At 38.9% G+C, this 18,219-nt stretch overlaps 1 protein-coding gene across 1 annotated transcript in view; it reads right to left on the bottom strand.

Moving 5' to 3' along the window:
- The window catches only part of LOC118817909 (segment polarity protein dishevelled homolog DVL-3), an 84,631-nt gene that overhangs the window by 28,798 nt on the left and 37,614 nt on the right, over positions 1–18,219 (bottom strand). The window contains exon 2 of the mRNA XM_036584915.1: positions 6,394–6,463. Coding sequence (XP_036440808.1) covers positions 6,394–6,463 — 70 coding nt within the window. The remainder of the gene's footprint in view (positions 1–6,393; positions 6,464–18,219) is intronic.

Genomic DNA, 18,219 nt, shown 5'->3' with positions numbered 1-18,219 from the left:
CCCACAATGCCCTGCACCCCGTCCGCTTCTCTGATTCAATCTTCTTGTTACGGACGGATATTTCTGGAGTGTTTTTCACTCACCCTGTGACTTCACTTAACTAATCCAATCAGGGGGACGTGTGAGGGTCCGCTGTTCTCTCTAACACAAAGACACAAGGCTTAGCAGAGGTCAATAAGCACCTTCCCATTCATAAACAGCTCACGGCTGTCAGAGGTAAAGATGTATTTCTTATATATGGAAGCTCATTCCTGCATGGTAAATACAAATACAAATACAAAATAATGACTTGTTTTCTCAAAATACTGACTCGCTATGTCGAAATGACTTATTTTCTGACTTAGTATGTCAAAATAATTACTTATTTTCTCAAAACATGGACTTTGTATGTCATAATAATGACTTTTTGTCTCAAAATATTGACTTGGTATGTCAAAATAATGAGTTCTTGTCTCAAAATAGACTTGGTATGTCAAAATAATGACTTTGTCTCAAAATAATGACTTGGTATGTCAAAATAATGACTTTTTGTCTCAAAATATGGACCTGGTATGTCAAAATAATGACTTTTTGTCTCAAAAAATGGACTTGGTATGTCAAAATAATGACTTACTTTCTCAAAATATTGACTTGGTATGTCAAAATAATGACTTTTTGTCTCAAATGATTGACTTGTTATGTCAAACCAATTACTTATTTTCCCAAAATATTGACTTGGTATGTCAAAATAATGACTTATTATCTCAAAATATTGACTTGGTATGTCAAAAAAATGACTTCTTCTCTCAAAATATTGACTTGTTATGTCAAAATAATGACTTATTGTCTCAAAATATTGACTTACTCTCAGTGTAATGACTTATTTTCTCAAAATTTTGACTTACTATGTCAAAATAATCACAGTATCTCGTAATAATGACTTACTATTCCAGTGTTTTTATGTCTGTATAAAAATGTTTGCTCTCTCATTGAGTGAAGGGGCAGAGGAGTTAATGCAACTTTCGGTCCAGCCAAATGAAACGTGCTTGTGGGCAAACTTCCCGCCTGTGGGCCTCATTTTTGGGTCGTCATGCGCTAGAACCAACTGGAACAAACTGGAATACTCTGGAACAAAACTGGAATATTCTGGAATAAAATATATTCGGTTAAATCAGATACTTATAAACATATTGTCTTTGGTTGGTTGCTAATTGTATACGTTTTCTCAAATCTCAATCCAGTCCAAGTTCTTATGAGTGCAGTGTCCACTAGAGGGCGCTCCTCATTCTACCAGCCATGAGTTGCAACATCAGAGACTGCAGTGAAGCAACGTTAGTGCCAAGATCCGCCTTCACTAAAGGTTTCCACAGGCCCTGGGCTGCATGAGAAAGTGGCTGGTATGAATGTGAAGTGGAGGACACGCATATTTCCCTGAACCCCAGGCTCCGGCCTCCGCTGTTAGCATGCTGGAAAAGAGCATCTGAAGGCAGCGGGGAGGAAAGCGGCGATAAAGAGCGCACCTTCTGTTTCTCCATGGAATGGGGGGATTAAAGAGAGGGGGATCTGGCAACGTAGGCCCTGTGTGTGTGCCTGAATGAATGCATTCTTCCTGTGTGTCTCTTGGCCAAAAAGAAGAAGAGAAAGGCATGTGTGAGTTTGGAGCGGAGAGAATGAGAGAGCAGTGGGTGTACGCTCCCTGAGTAGAAATCATAAGCTGATGGAATTTGTAGCTACATCTGTGTCTGCACACTAACTGGCTGGTGGAAGGGAGAGATAAATGCGGTAATCACTATTCCCTACATCAGAGCACTACAGAGAACACTATGCAATATGGCAAAAACATATGTCCTTAATCAAAGGGAACACAAATGATCCCCTAATCAGTATTCGCCACACTGGAGCACTATACAGAACACTATAGAAAACAGAAATGGTCACTAATCACTATTCACCACATTGGAGCACTATACTGAACACTATTACAAGGAACAGAAATGGTCACTAATCACTATTCACCACACTGGACCACTATTTGGAACACTACTACTGGAAACAGAAATGGTCACTAATCACTATTCACTACATTGAAACACTATACACACCACTACAGAGAACAGAATGGTCACTAATCATTATTCCCTACATTGGTGCACTATACAGAACACTATAGAGAATGGAAATGGTCTCTAATCACTATTCACTACACTGGAACACTACACACAGAACACTATAGAGAACAGAAATGGTGTCACTAATCACTATTCACTACATTGAAAAACAATACAGAACACTACAGAGAATGCAAATGGTCACTAATCACTATTCACTACATTAGAACACTATACAGAACACTATTATAGGGAACAGAAATGGTCACTAATCACTATTCACTACATTGGAACACTATACAGAACACTACAGAGGACGTAAATGGTCACTAATCACTATTCACTACATTGGAACACTATACAGAACACTATTATAGGGAACAGAAATGGTCACTAATCACTTTTCAACACATTGAAACACTATACAGAACACTATAGAGAACGGAAATGGTCACTAATCACTATTCCCTACTATTGGAGCACTATACAGAACACTACAGAGAACAGAAATGGTCACTAATCACTATTCCCTACTATTGGAGCACTATACAGAACACTACAGAGAACAGAAATGGTCACTAATCACTAATCATCACATTAGAGCACTATACAGAACACTATTATAGTAAACAGAAATAGCCACTAATCACTATTCATCACATTGGAGTACTATATAGAACACTATCATAGCGAACAGACTAGGCCCCTTAATCACTAATCACTACACTGGAGCACTACATAGAACACCACTATAGAGAACAGAAATGGTCATTAATCACTATTCTATGGATTACAGATGCCCTACATGGTGAATAAAGCACAGTTCCAAAACAAAGTCAGTGTTTGTCATTGGGTAATTGGGTAAATATACACAATCTATGTGTTTTAGTGAGCATAAATAAAGAGGACAGAAACGCCAGTACAGCTATATACATGCAAGTATGAGTCAGTGCCTGTGTACAGAGAGTGAGTAAGTGAGTGAGTGAGTGAGTGAGTGGGCTGGGCTCATCTTCAAAGCGTGCTCTCTGCTCTCTCCATTACAGCACACTGCACAGCCATAGAGATATGAGTAATGAATTATCCAAGAGTGGCATTAACACACACACACACACACACACACACACACACACACACACACACAGATGCACATAAAAACACATCATATCAGGCAAAGACAGACACAAACACTCAGACACAGAGATATATCCTATCAGGTATGAACACTGGGGCTGCACAGTTTTGAATACTGAGATACACCTTGCAAAATCTTAAAAAACCCTTTTTTAAAAAGGGCTCATATCACGGAAAACTGAATTTTCCTCACCATTGTGAATGAAAAAGTGTCTGATATATTATGTGAACACGTTTAAAATGTAACATACCAATTATGACCCAGTCTATACAGTCCATATATGAAAACTAAGCTGCAGAACAGCCAGTTTAGAATCCACCGTTTTTTGTAATTTCACAAAAATCAATGCATTTACTTATGTCAGCCTCTTTAGCTATAAGGAGAATTTCAGCTCACACTGCTTTCTGAATGAGGCTCAATACCGGACAATCAGAACAGTGTTCATTTACATATTTCAGTCGTAAAGGCACAGTTACAAAAACAGACTGTTTAATTCTAAGGCACAAAGAGAGGTTGGAAAATGGTCCAGTGAAAATAACTTAGTAAATTAGATTGTTTTTGGTAAATAAATCCACACATATGTTGTAAGTGGACCTCGGTGAAAAAATTAAATACAAGATAATGCAAGATTTTGGCCCTTTAAAGCTGCACTATGTAGGTTTTGGGGATTTGAAGACCTCTCTGGTGGAAATGTGTAATTGCAGGCTACATGTGAAAGAACACTTTGAAATGTGGGTTGTGTTTGAGACCCCTTCCCTGAGTGGATGAATCTGATAAATGAAAGAGAATTCAAAGAGAACTCAGTGAAAACTTGGTAAACGATGTGCATTTCGAGGATGTGAGTGAATTATCTACCGTTGCCATCAGGTCTTCACCGGTATAATGTTGATTTTGTATTTGAGACCTAAACATCGAGCCGGACCTTCTTTTTGAGCCTGTACCTGTGATATTAATATGTAAAGATTTATGATATGATGACTCTGACTTTAAATGGTTATTTCAGGCTTTACAGGGCGACTTGCAGCAGCGCACACTCTACAAATTTAGCCTTTTTTTAATATTTCATTTTAAATAGGGATTATTTTGACTATTATTGGCCTGCATTATTGGTACGATCACATGTACAACTAGACTCATTTAAAAACTAATAGCAACATTCATGTGAAGCTGTGATTGGTCAAGATGCTCATAGCACAACTATAGCACTACATAGCACTACAGCACTGACAGTCATAAAATCGCTACTTGCTGTTTTAAGGTTATTTGTATTTATTGTAATATTAGTGTTTTTATGAGCTTTTTAAATCTAATTCTCAGATACCTAAAACTTTTTGTGTTAAAAATGTCTTGATTCTGCAGAGCTCTAATACACCACACCGACAGATCTGGCTCGGATAAATAATAAATAAATAATAATAAATAATAAATAACTTTTTCCAATGTCTGCAGCACCGCCCTCTAACAAAATAAACCCCAAAAGTCATGCATGAATTCATAAAAGACCTCAGAAAAAAAGCCCAGTCGTTTCAGAGTGGATGCAGCATAAGCCCCGCCCACTACTCTGATTGGATGCACCGAGATGCCTAGCTTTTGATCACTGGCAGCGGTTTCCACAAATTGACAGACACTGGCCCGTATTCATCAAAGTTATGTAAAAAGAGTGCAGATTTGGCTGCCAGTGACGTACAAACTACTACACAAATGATGCATCAGTTCCAGTGCGTGAAATCAAGTGCCAGCATACCAGCACCTCATTTAGATATCATTTATATGAAACACACCCTAATATATGCAGATGTTTCGGTAGAGAGCCAATAAAATGACAGCATTCAGCAGCTTGTGAGCCAACGTCTGCGATCGCAGGAGTCTGAGGTCAAACGGTAAGTTCACTGCTCCCCCTATTGACCAAACTTTACAGCGTTGAATTCGCACCGACTGGACAGAATAAAATGTGAAAACTTGTTCTTTGTTCTATTTTTATTCTTATTATTGGTATTACAGATGATATTGATAATAGTTTTGGTTCGGTAACCTGAAATCAATCACGCACACTGCTCTGAACGTCAAATTTCAACACTGTATTGAAATCATTACACTCTCAATGAATATGCACACAAGCTAACTTATCAAGGCTACAGACTTCAGAGAAACACCTGCTCCTGAGATTCACAGGACTAACAGAAGGTAAAACAGATCATGCAGAACCCAATTACACACACACACACACACACACACACACACACACACACACACAGCTGCTGTATGTGTCCATCTTCACATGTTCTGTGTGGTAACAGAACTGCAGATATGAGCAGCAGCTGTTTTATAATTGATAAACATTCGCTGTCAATTTAATCTCAGCACGGGGTTCAGACAAACAACACCCACCCCACTCAATTACACTCTAACATCACATCTGTCCTCACGTCTGGGTCGATCTGATGAAAGTCAGAGTGCTTTACAGTACAGCATTCAGTGCTCTGTTACGGCCCTGGTTTATAAAAAGCTGGTAAAGTTTATGTTACTAATGCCAGTGTTGTGGGAAATGCAGGTACATTAAGCCTTATTGGAACCAGATGAGTTTTTCCTGGGAAGATTCTGTAATCTGCATGATTACCGATAAGATTTGTGATTTTAATCCAGTGTGAATCTGCAGTGTGTGTAGTTTTACAGTCTGACAGTAATAATTGTGGAGTGATTTTAATCCAGTATGAATCTGCAGTGTGTGTAGTTTTTACAGTCTGACAGCAATAATTGTGGAGCGATTTTAATCCAGTATGAATCTGCAGTGTGTGTAGTTTTTACAGTCTGACAGCAATAATTGTGGAGCGATTTTAATCCAGTATGAATCTGAAATTAGGTTCCAATTTCAGCCAAGCAATTTAATTTTGGTGCTTCACAAATTTTTTGTTTTTTAGCTTTTAGAATTGACTTCACTGTATTTTGCAGAACAAAAGGCTTGACGCTGAGACTGTAGACGCTGTGCTGCTTCTGAAACACGTTATGGGCACTAAAATTAAAAAGAAAAAATGTTCCACGCTGCTCGACCATGCAGAGATAGCATGTGTGAAACAGGCCTAACGTTACTGTCTGATACCACTGAGGCACGATGGAGCACAGACAGGCGTACAGGTGTGTGTGTGTGTGTGTTTTGTGGGAGTCACACTTACTCACCCATGACACTACACGACCGTTGAAACATGGTAATTTGGCGTTGTCATCTGATATCTCTTCCTTAACAACCCTGCAAAGGGAGAGACAGAGAGAGAGAGAGAGAGAGAGAGAGAGAGAGAGACAGACAAACAGATAAAGAGGGTGAGAGAAAGAAAGAGAAAGAGGGAATGAGAGAAAAAGAGAGAGACTAAGTGAGCGTTCTAAGATCTAAAATTCAAAACACATACATTCATGTGTGTGTGTGTGTGTGTGTGTGTGTATATATATATACATATACATATATACATATATCGCTGTTGTCAAAACAAAACCTTGAATTTCCAAAATAGTAACTTTACAGGAGAAGCAAAAAACATACTTTACTTTAAAAGTAAGTTTAATTCCATTGTAAGTCAATGGAACCAGAGTTGTTTCCAAGTAATTTTGGTCCATTCTCCATTAAAATTTACAGACAATATAAAGGGCAACAGGCATTTTCACTTTGTCAAAAACTGAACAACGACAAAAATGGAGATATGAGGTTTTGTTTCCGACAGCAGTGATACAAATCTATACATACATTTTCCTCTGAACACAAAACTCATAGAATTTTATAGAGCATAATACACTGAGATACAATACAATATGCTGCAATACATTCAATACAATATGGTACAAAGCAATACAACCTGCTGCGATGCATCTGATGCAGTACGTTACCCTGTGATACAATTCGATACAATATGATACTAAGCAGTACAATCGATACAATACTACATGCTGTGATACAATCTGATAAAGCATGAAACATCCTATTGTTACATCCCTGACACACACACACACACACGCACACGCACACACGCACACACGCACACGCACACACGCACACACACACACACACAAACACACACACACACACACACAAGCACAAACACACACACACGCACATGCGCACACACACACACGCACACACACACACGCACAAACACACACACACGCACAAACATACATGCACACACACACGCACACACACACACACACACACACAGGTTAAGTCAGATAAGTAAAATTTGTGCTTCACGCCCCACGGCCCCTCCCCCTTCACAGCTGCTCCCTGAAAAGGTGTTGACCCCAAATGACCCTGTCGTCATGGAAACCACTGTCAAGGAGACGAGGGGTGAAAGACAGGCGGCTGGTGAAGGACGTGAGAAACGCGATATAGTAAATAATACAAACGTGTTTAACGATCACGGCAGCACTCATGCATTATAAATCAAAACTCCGCTGTCTTTAATCACATCCTCCTCTCTCTCTCCCCATCTTTCTCTCTCTCTCTCTCTCCTCTTCTCCCTGTCTTTCTCTCTCTCCCCATCTCTCTCTAACTCTCCCTCTCTCCTCTTCTCCCTGTCTCTCTCTCTCCCCATCTCTCTCACTTTCTCTCTCCTCTTCTACCTCTGTCTTTCTCTCTCTCCCCATCTCTCTCCTCTTCTCCCTCTATCTTTCTCTCTCTCTCTCCCCACCTCTCTCTAACTCTCTCCTCTTCTGCCTCTGTCTTTCTCTCTCCCCATTTTTCTCTCACTCTCTCTTCTGCTCCCTCTATCTCCCTCTCTCTGCCCCCTCTCTCCTCTTCTCTCTCTGTCTCCCTCTCTCTCTCCCTTTCTCTGCTAGATACTAGATTCTTTCTCTGTATCTGTCACTTCCTCTCTGTTTCCTTTTCTATTATTTCCTCTTTCTCCCTCTATTTTCCTCCTCTCTGTCTATATAGCTCTACCTCTCACTCTTTCTTACACGTCAATTTCTCTCTTCTTCAGTGTCTCTCTCTCTCTCTCTAGGCCGCTCCCATTTCAGTACAACCTTAGTTCAGCAATATTTCAATTTACAGAATTTACACAGCTGCCCAGCCCCTTAGTCCGAATTTGGACACATTGGTGTCTTAAGTTTGCTTCTTTGGTTTTACACTGAAGCTACAAGGCTAATGTAGCTGACAGGTCATTAGCTATGTTAATATACGTTTGTCCATGTGTACAGATATATGGCAGGTCACACAGCGTCAGGAAACACATTAGCAAGTCTGTTTCACACTGCATGCCTAAATCGCCACACTCACGTCTCAAACCTTGTTTGCATGATGCTAACTGTTGCGGTATAAGCTACTATTACTTGTTAGCTACATTAGCCTCACCTTACACTAAAGCTAAAACTAAAGAAAGCAAACTTCAGACACCAAACATCAGAAGTGAGTTAAGGCTGATGAACTATATTCTGGATCAGTGAAAACTGTCCAAATTCTATTTTTTGCCAAACTATTCCTTTAAGAGAAAAGTGCTGTGGTAGCAGAGATAGGAAAATGATGACTTTACCATCCAGTCCCCCACCAAGAGATAATGAAGAGAGAGAACCAGAGAGAGCTGGAGAGAGAGAGGAGAACATATCTCAGCTCCTGTCTCCATAGGAACACACCTCTAAACACGGCACTGTTAGAAGTCTGGCAGCTTCTGCAGCAGTGACTGAACTGCAGGGCTGACTTTATTAAGCAGCAGAATGACTTTAATAATTCACCCAGAACAGTCTGCTTTCTTTCAAACATACAGCAAACATTCGGAGCCATTATCTCTACCTCAGTACTCCTATATCTCCACATCTCAGTCCCCGAGTTTACACCTTAATATTATACCTATTACACCTTAATACAACTACTACATTCTAACATTACACTTATTACACCTTAGTATTACACCTAATACACCTTAATACAACTACTACACCCTAACTTTACTTATCACACCCTGACATTACACTTATTACACTGTAATATTACACATATTACACCTTAATATAACTACTACACCCTAACATTACCCTTATTACACCTTAATATTATACCTAATACACCTTAATACAGCTACTACACCCTAGCATTACCCTTATTACACCTTAATATTATACATAATACACCCTAATACAACTACTACACCCTAACATTACACTTATTACACCTTAATATTACACCTATTACACCTTAATACAACTACTACACCCTAACATTACTTATCACACCCTGACATTACACTTATTACACTGTAATATTATACCTATTACACCTTAATATAACTACTACACCCTAACATTCCCCTTATTACACCTTAATATTATACCTAATACACCCTAATACAACTACTACACCCTAACATTGCCCTTATTACACCTTGACATTGCACCCATTACACTGTAATATTACATCTTAATATTACACCTATTACATCTTTAATACAACTACTACATCCGAACATTACATCTAATACACCTTTATATTACACCTATTACATTTTAATATTACATCACCTATTACACCTTAATACAACTACTACTACTAATATCACACCTATTTCACCTTAACATTACACATATTACACCTTAATATTACACCTAATACACCTTAATACGACCATTAAACTAATATTACACATAATACATCTTAATATTACTCCACTACACATCACTATTACACTGGTTACACCTTAATATTACATCTTATTACACCTACTACACCTTAATATTACACCTAATACATCTTACTATTATGCCTATTACATTTTACTATTATGCCTATTACTCCTTATTAAACCTGCGACAGTGTAACATGACACCTATTACACCTTATTACTTCATCTTAATATTACACCTGTTACACATCATTAGACCTGTTACACTTCAATATTATACATATCAAACCTTAAAGCCTACACTATTACCCTATATTACTCATGTTGCACCTTAATACTACAATATTGCACTTTATTAATAATGTCACACCTTAATATTACACCTATTACACTTTATTACTCCCTTTACACCTTCATATAACCCATATTGTGCTTTATTACTCATGTGACACCTTAATATTACAACTATTACACTTTATTACTTCTGTTATAGCTTAATATCACACATATTACACTTTATTACTCTTGCTACTCCTTATTATTACACCCATTACACTTTATTTCTTTGTTTCTATTCCACCCAGTCGCCCATCAATTACATTTCCTCACATCTTTCTGACTGTGTGCAGCTGTTTGTTTTAACTCAAACTACTTTCTATCTGCATTATTTAATGAAATAATACTTAGTACATTTACATCTATATTTATGGACAAAACAGCCATCTTAAACGTGAATTCTGTCCATACTTTTGCTCATGTTTATAGGCAACAGTGTGTCAACAACGTAGGCGAGTCTATTCGAAATTACTGAACAATTCCACAGAGTTTGAGGCGAATATGAGATGTGTGAAATTAAAGAAGCAAACGGGGGGAAAAAACTGGAAAAACTGGGTAAATCAGATTTTCTGGTGAGCTATTGCTTTAACACAATAACATTATTCATGGAGCAGAGACTGAAATAACACACATATAAAGCATCGCTCCCTCTCGTTCTCTCTCTCTCTGTGCGTCAGAAGAGGCTGATGAAATGAAATGCTTGAGCAGTGACTGTGTTTGGCTGCTGCACATCTGTTCAGAGTGATTACACAGAGACCCCGAGACCCGGAGCACAGCAATCTCGTTCTCTCCCTCCACTCTGAACCAACACCACTAACACTTTAAACGTGCGCACGAGTGTGCAAGAGTTCTGTGCACACATTTTGACTTAATCTGGAGTCCAAATTGACCTTTTACACCTTGTTAGTTCGTGTCTCTGGTGATATTACACAATTTCAACCAGATGAACTGCTATGCTGCCCACTACCACACTCTCAGAAATAAAGGTAGTAAACTGTCACTGGGGCAGTGTCCCTCTTGTCACTGGGGTGGTTCCCTCAAGGGTCCATCTCAGTACCTTTAGTCAGGGAACATAACTGAACCATAATCCACTGAAATGATATTCTCTAAGATGTACTGACTCCACACACCCCGTCTCGTCTCCAGGCTTTTATTTTACTGTTCTGTTTTAAAACATTCGGTTATGAAAAGGAACAAATACGAACTTTTCACCTGGAAAAACGTATTTAAGGTTCACAGTTGGACCTTAAAACCACTGTTGTACCCTTGAGGGAACATTTACATTGTTTATACCTTGATGAACGAAAAATGTACCTGAATAGATCCTTTATTTGTAACAGTGTACAACAGATTAGAGGTGAGTAATATGATTATATGTTATTGTTATCATGATAAATTGTCAGAATATGTTTCTAAGCATATCGTTTGTGTCATCCAGTACTTAAAGAACCCTGACTAACTCCATGTTTCATTATAACGTGAGCATATTTAGGGCTGTTCATATGGATTTAGCGCAGTGCAGTTTGTAAAACACAATAAAAATCAGTGTAGTTGTAGACATTATTATTATTATTATTATTATTATTATTATTAGTGTTGCACCGATACCGTATCAGTATTGGCGAAGATACTGACATTTAAACGCAGTATCGATACAGGTGATAGGGATACCGTTGCATCCACCAGCCCCGCCTGCAGCCTGCCTCCATCAGTCGGCTGTCAGCAGTGAGGTCGGGCCCGGCGCTTCAACCAAGCCAGAAAAACACTAAAAGTCGCTGATACAGACGCGAACGACGGTGCTAATTACTGAACTGACGCTCACAGATGCAGCACGAGTGAACAAGACGCACATATGAGACAAACGACTTGAGAAATCTGGATGTGAAACAACACTGAGCTCCGTTTCTGAGCCAGAGAAGCTGCTGTGTGCCAATGTGTAAACACCACAGGTTTATCTGTACACTGTCCAGTTCTGCTTGAACTGTTTTACACAATAAAGATATTTTACATTTACCTAAGTTGTTAAACATGATTCTTATTACTAATTATATAATAGTAAACACTAAATAGACACAGTAAATAAACAAAAATAAGTTTTCTTAAGCATCTACTAAATACAACCCCATTTTCAAATGTAAATAAAAACAAAATGCAATGATGTGCAAATCATTTAGACCCTATATTTCATTGAAAATAGTACAAATACAACATTTTAAATGTTGAAACTGAGAAAATGAAACTAAACATTCAAATCTTTCAACATCTGATATGTTGTCTTTGTACTATTTTCAATTAAAAATATGGTTCACATGATTTGCATATCATTGTATCCTATTTTTTATTTACATTCTGCACAGCATCCCAACTTTTTTGGAAATGGGGCGATATCCAACAAGTAAATGCCATCTAGCCAAGCTGAGTGTGCTTTATTTGTGACACAGAAAACAGATTTTACCAAAATAAAATGTTTTTAAAATGTAATTGTATAAATATCAGGACTTATAGGTGAGTTGGGTTAGACAGAGTTAGTATCGGTATCGGTACTCGATATCGGCCGATACTAGAGGATCAGGTATTGGTATCTGTATCGGAAGGGAAAAAGTGGTATCGGTGCATCTCTAATTATTATTATAGTTATTTTAGAAGTGCCACTACAGGTTCTATTTTGTCTGTTACCACTTAATAAATCTCAGAAAACCAAAATATCACGATGCATATCGTGTATCGTGAAAGCATCTTGAAGTATTGTGATCATTTTTTTGGCCATATCGCCCACCCCTACAACAGATATACAGATAATCAAATATCAGCCAAGAATTCCCAAACCGCTGCATCCCTAGCTGCCACACCTAGTCGTTAAGAGCCCATCCTCTGAACGTTTCTGTGTTTTTCTGTACCAACCCACCCTGTTGAGCTCTTCGTGAGCTGGGCTGGGTGTGTTTGAGCAGCGAGAACTCTAAATCATGCAGAACATGAGATCTCCAAGCACTGGGAGCTGCTGAACGTCTATCTGTGGAAATCGTGCACAAACAGAAAATGATCTTGCTCATTTATTCAGCTATTGAAGGGGCGGCTGTGCACAATTTTCCCCTCATCACAAATGCAGTTGATCAGTTTTGAACCTGAGCTATGAGGCTAATGTAGCCAGTAAGTAATGTAAGCATACAGCCACTAATTAGTGCTGTGCTAAGTGCACGCCTAAATCAAAGCTGTGGTGTGGTGTGAAATGTAGAGAAACACTGCACAGAAACTTTGAGAGATTTCTTTACAGTGGGGGTGATAGGAACCAGGGGTCACCATGACTACAAAACATACATAGCTATTTTATTTCTTATCCAAAACCAGCAGTGAACCTAAACGAGTCTTCTCAGTTTTTTCCCCAATTCTCTACCAATCACATGATACCACCAGCGCTAGGAGGGTGAAGGCCAGCACAGGCTTCCTCCGAGACCTGTGAAGCGCCACCGCGTCTTTTTGAACCACTGCTAGCACAACTCGCTTGGAGGAGAACACTAACCGCCAGATCTGTTACGTCTGCTAACAGACGCCTGTGCTGACTACCATCGCGCTGAGTAATGGGGGAGATGGAGGGGCCATCCTACCCACCCAGAGAGCGAGGCCAGTTTTCTCTTGGACTCCCGGCCATGGATGGCTGCAGCATCACCAGGGATCAAACCCGCAATTTCCTGATGATGGAGCCAACACTTAGACGGTCGTGCCACTCAGGAGCCCTAAGTATTCTCAGTTTTATATCACTGTTGTCAGAACAAAACCTCGTATCTCCAAAATGGTAACTTTACAGGAGAAGGAAGAAACACACTTTACTTTTAATGTAAGTCAATGGAACCAGAATTTTTTCCAAGTCATTTTGGGCCGTTTCTTTTGGTCCATTCATCATCAAATTTATATGCAATGTAAAGGACAACAGGCTATTTTAAATTGTGTCAAAAACTGAAAAAAGACAAAAATGGAGATATGTAACGTTGGTGATGGTTAAATAGTGATAAATCTGAAATAATAGGTTTTCTTTGGGGATTATTTTGCCTCAAAACAGGCTGCATATATTCCTCCACCAGGAGTGGACTAAAATATATCTCATCAAAACTATTATAAAACAATTTCATAACCATTTTATGTAATAACTTTCTGTGACTTTCAGAGACATTAAACTCTTCGTCTGGTTCCTATCACCACCACTGAGAACAGTTCTGACTCCATAAGTTTCTCCAGAACAGAGCATTTCACACCAAACGACTCAGATTGACTGTTTCCTATTTTTTTTTAGAATTTTAAAAACATCGCTGTAATTCCCCTTTAAGGAATCACAAATAGGCTTGCTTATGTATTTTCTGTGGTTTACTTACTTATTCACTATCGCTTTAATGGTCTATTGTGTTTTGCTCTCTTTCGTTATACAGCAGTACCTTGTCAGGTGGCTTGTGGGACGTTGCATAAGCGCACACTGCACAGAGCAAAGGCCGCTCTCAGGCCATATAACACATTCATTACTGACATTTTAACGAGGGGTGTATGTTTAGCTGTTGTGAACACGCTTTCGCTCCTTCTATATGTGCGTTATAACGTGGTACAGGAGTGTGTATTTTCTTTTGTGATAAGTTACATTAGAGACGGGCATTTTAACCATTTTTGCTTTTCAAATATCCACCAAAAAAATTAATATCCAAAAAACAAGAAAATATTTTAGAATTAATGTATCTAGCAGAAGAGGAAATTCATACCTGATTGTTCAATTTAGTGGTTTGTCTTTGTGTTTTAGGCATGTGTTATTATGAGAAAACAAATTTTGACTAAATGTGTATTTACATGCACTAAATAATCAGATCATAATCGGATTTCTGCAGTTATCTGATTATTCAAACGGTCACGTAAACAGCACACTGATTTCTTAGATTGGAGTAAGGTCTAGAAATCTGATAAAGAGGCTGGATTTTAGCTCAGTAATCAGATTTCTCAGTGCATGTAAACTCTTACTCTGATTTCTTTCAGACTTCTCCGTCTGCGCATGTGGAAAAAAGATGGCGGTACCAAAAATAAGTGAGCAGCGTCGCAGCGAGACACAGCAAAAAACTTTTGAAGCGATGCTGAAGCCAAATACATGCTTGACAAATTGAAGGATTAAAATTTTCTTAATCTTCTAGAGGATGTATGTTCATATTTTCTGGTAAAGTGGCGTGATGTTTAAAAAGAAGGAAAAGCCACGTTATGAAGTCTGAGATTTACGTTACGTTTGCGTCTCGTCTTCTTCTGTGAGTTTATTGGCTGGTTGCAAAGCAGGAATCTGATTACTGCCTGACTCTTGTAGACCTGGAGTTTCCCCAATATCTGATCACTCAAGTGCATGTGAATGCGTTGATCTGATTTTCTGCAGTTATCGGATTATTAAGCGCATGTAAACACACTCACTATTTTACTTTTGGAATAATGTTTAATGTCTGTAAATGTTGTTAAAGTTTGAAAATGTTCAATTCGCTCTCCAGTCCATACAGTCCACATGGAAACAAAGCTGAAAGCTGAATTATTTTTGTGATGTAACCAAAAAAACTCAAATAATTTACATACATCTGCCTATCCTGCCTACCTTAGTTTAGCCCCACCCATTCACACTGAAGTTATAAGGAGTATTTCAGCCTGGATTGCTTTCTGAATGAGGTGCAGAGCTCATTTACATATATCAGTCTTAAAGGCTTAGTAACAATAACAGCCTGATTTATTCTGAGGGATACAGAGAGGGTGGAATATGGTTATGTAAAAATTAATTATGACATAAGCGGACCCCCAGGTGGACCCTACCTACAGAATGATGACTCAGTATGTATAACAAAACCCGTATCTCCAAAATGGTAACTTTACAGGAGAAGGAAAAAACACACATTACTTTTAATGTAAGTCAATGGAACCAGAATTTTCTCCAAGTCATTTTAGGCCATTTCTTTTGGTCCATTCATCATGAAAGTTACATACAATGCAAAGGACAACAGGCATTTTCAAATTATGTCAAACACTGAAAAACATCAAAAATGGAGACACAAGGTTTTGTTCCGACAGCAGCTAAATATTTCTATACAGCTCCTATTAGAAGTGTCCATCTGGATTAACGTGAGACGCAGTATCAGCTGCTCGTGTGTGTGACTGAAGGATTACATGCCAGAGTATGTAAACAAAAGTCACAGGCTATAACTCGGCTCTGACCGCAGAGATGACTGACAGGCCTGTCTGAAGTCTGATCTGCACTTTAGTGTGTGTAAATCAAGCGGATTACACATTGTTCCAGTGCAGCTCTAATCCTCGCCAGCAAAGCTGACAGTACACTTCAAATGAAACGACGTTTCGAAAAACAAAACGACATCTTTTTGGCCAAAAAGACGCAGTGGTTTGAGTTCGTTTAGTGCAGTGTGCTCCGCTTGCTGAGAAGAAAACTTAATCACTGCGTCGCTCATTCCGAGACTGCCCCGAGACCTCCCCCTGACCGCGACTCATCCTAATTGCTGCCTCCGCATATACGTTGGTAATTCAGTTTCATTTAGTTCTGTGTTGTGTGCCGTATACTGCCAGCTTAACAGTCCAGCAGAGAGAAAAGGGTTTCATCTCTCCTTTCTCTTTTTTTCCACACTGTTGGTTGGAGGGGCGCTAAAAGATTTACACTGACCCAACACTGTTTCAAATCCACATCTGTTCTTGGTTCAATGAGAAAAGTGTATTTAGTTGACTTAACTTAAATGTGTACATCATCTCCACACACACCGATCAGGCATAACATGATGACCACCTCCTTGTTTCTACGCTCATTGTCCATTTTATCAGCTCCACTTACTATATAGGTGCACGTCGTAGTTCTACAGTTACAGACTGTAGTCCATCTGTTTCTCTGATACTTTGTTAGCCCCCTTTTACCCTGTTCTTCAGTGGTCAGGACCCCCATGGACCCTCACAGAGCAGGTACTATTTGGGTGGTGGGTCATTCTCAGCACTGCAGTAACACTGACGTGGTGGTGGTGTGTTGTGCTGGTCTGAGTGGATCAGACACAGCAGTGCTGCTGGAGTTTTTAAACACCTCAGTGTCACTGCTGGACTGAGAATAGTCCACCAACCAAAAATATCCAGCCAACAGCGTCCTGTGGGCAGCGTCCTGTGACCACTGATGAAGGACTAGAGGATGATCAACACAAACTGTGCAGCAGCAGATGAGCTATCGTCTCTGACTTTACATCTACAAGGTGGACCAACAACAGGTGCATCTAATAGAGTGGACAGTGAGTGGACACAGTGTTTAAAAACTGATCCACTCAGACCAGCACAACACATACTAAAACACCACATCAGTGTTGCTGCAGTGCTGAGAATGATCCACCACCCAAATAGTACCTGCTTTGTAAGGGTCCATGGGGGTCCTGCCCACTGAAGAACAGTGTAAAAGGGGGCTAACAAAGTATGCAGAGAAACAGATGGACTACAGTCTGTAACTGTAGAACTACAAAGTGCACCTATATAGTAAGTGGAGCTGATAAAATGGACAATGAGCACAGAAACAAGGAGGTGGTCATAATGTTATGCCTGATCGGTGTATATTAAATATATCACATCAACACTACTTTTGTGAAGAGTAAGTTAACTGACAGACCAAACTGTGTTGATATATATACTATGTTTTATTCATGCTGAAATGATGCACACATACCAAATCGTCACTGCTTCTGGCTGTAGTATGTCAAAGTTATACTTCTGCATCTGGAAATAGTGACCTACTTTCTCAAAAACTGATTTACAATGTCAAAATAATGAATTTCTCAATATTTTGACCTTCTATATTGAAATAATGACTGACACGCAAATAATATTGAATCTTTGAAATGGAATTACTCATTATTTCGACGTAGTATGTCAGATTTATGTCCTAATAACTCAAAATACTAAGGAAATAAGTCATTATTCACGTCACTGTTTCAAAATCCTCTTTTTTAATCAGTATGTTTATTAGTCTTCTAACCAATATAGCGCCGCTGTTGGAAGAAAACCTTGTATTTCCATTTTTGTCGCTTTTCAGTTTTTG

The sequence above is a fragment of the Colossoma macropomum genome, unplaced genomic scaffold, assembly GCF_904425465.1.
Source record: "Colossoma macropomum unplaced genomic scaffold, Colossoma_macropomum, whole genome shotgun sequence".
Classification (NCBI taxonomy): domain Eukaryota; kingdom Metazoa; phylum Chordata; class Actinopteri; order Characiformes; family Serrasalmidae; genus Colossoma; species Colossoma macropomum.
This window is presented reverse-complemented; position numbering and strand designations above follow the sequence as displayed.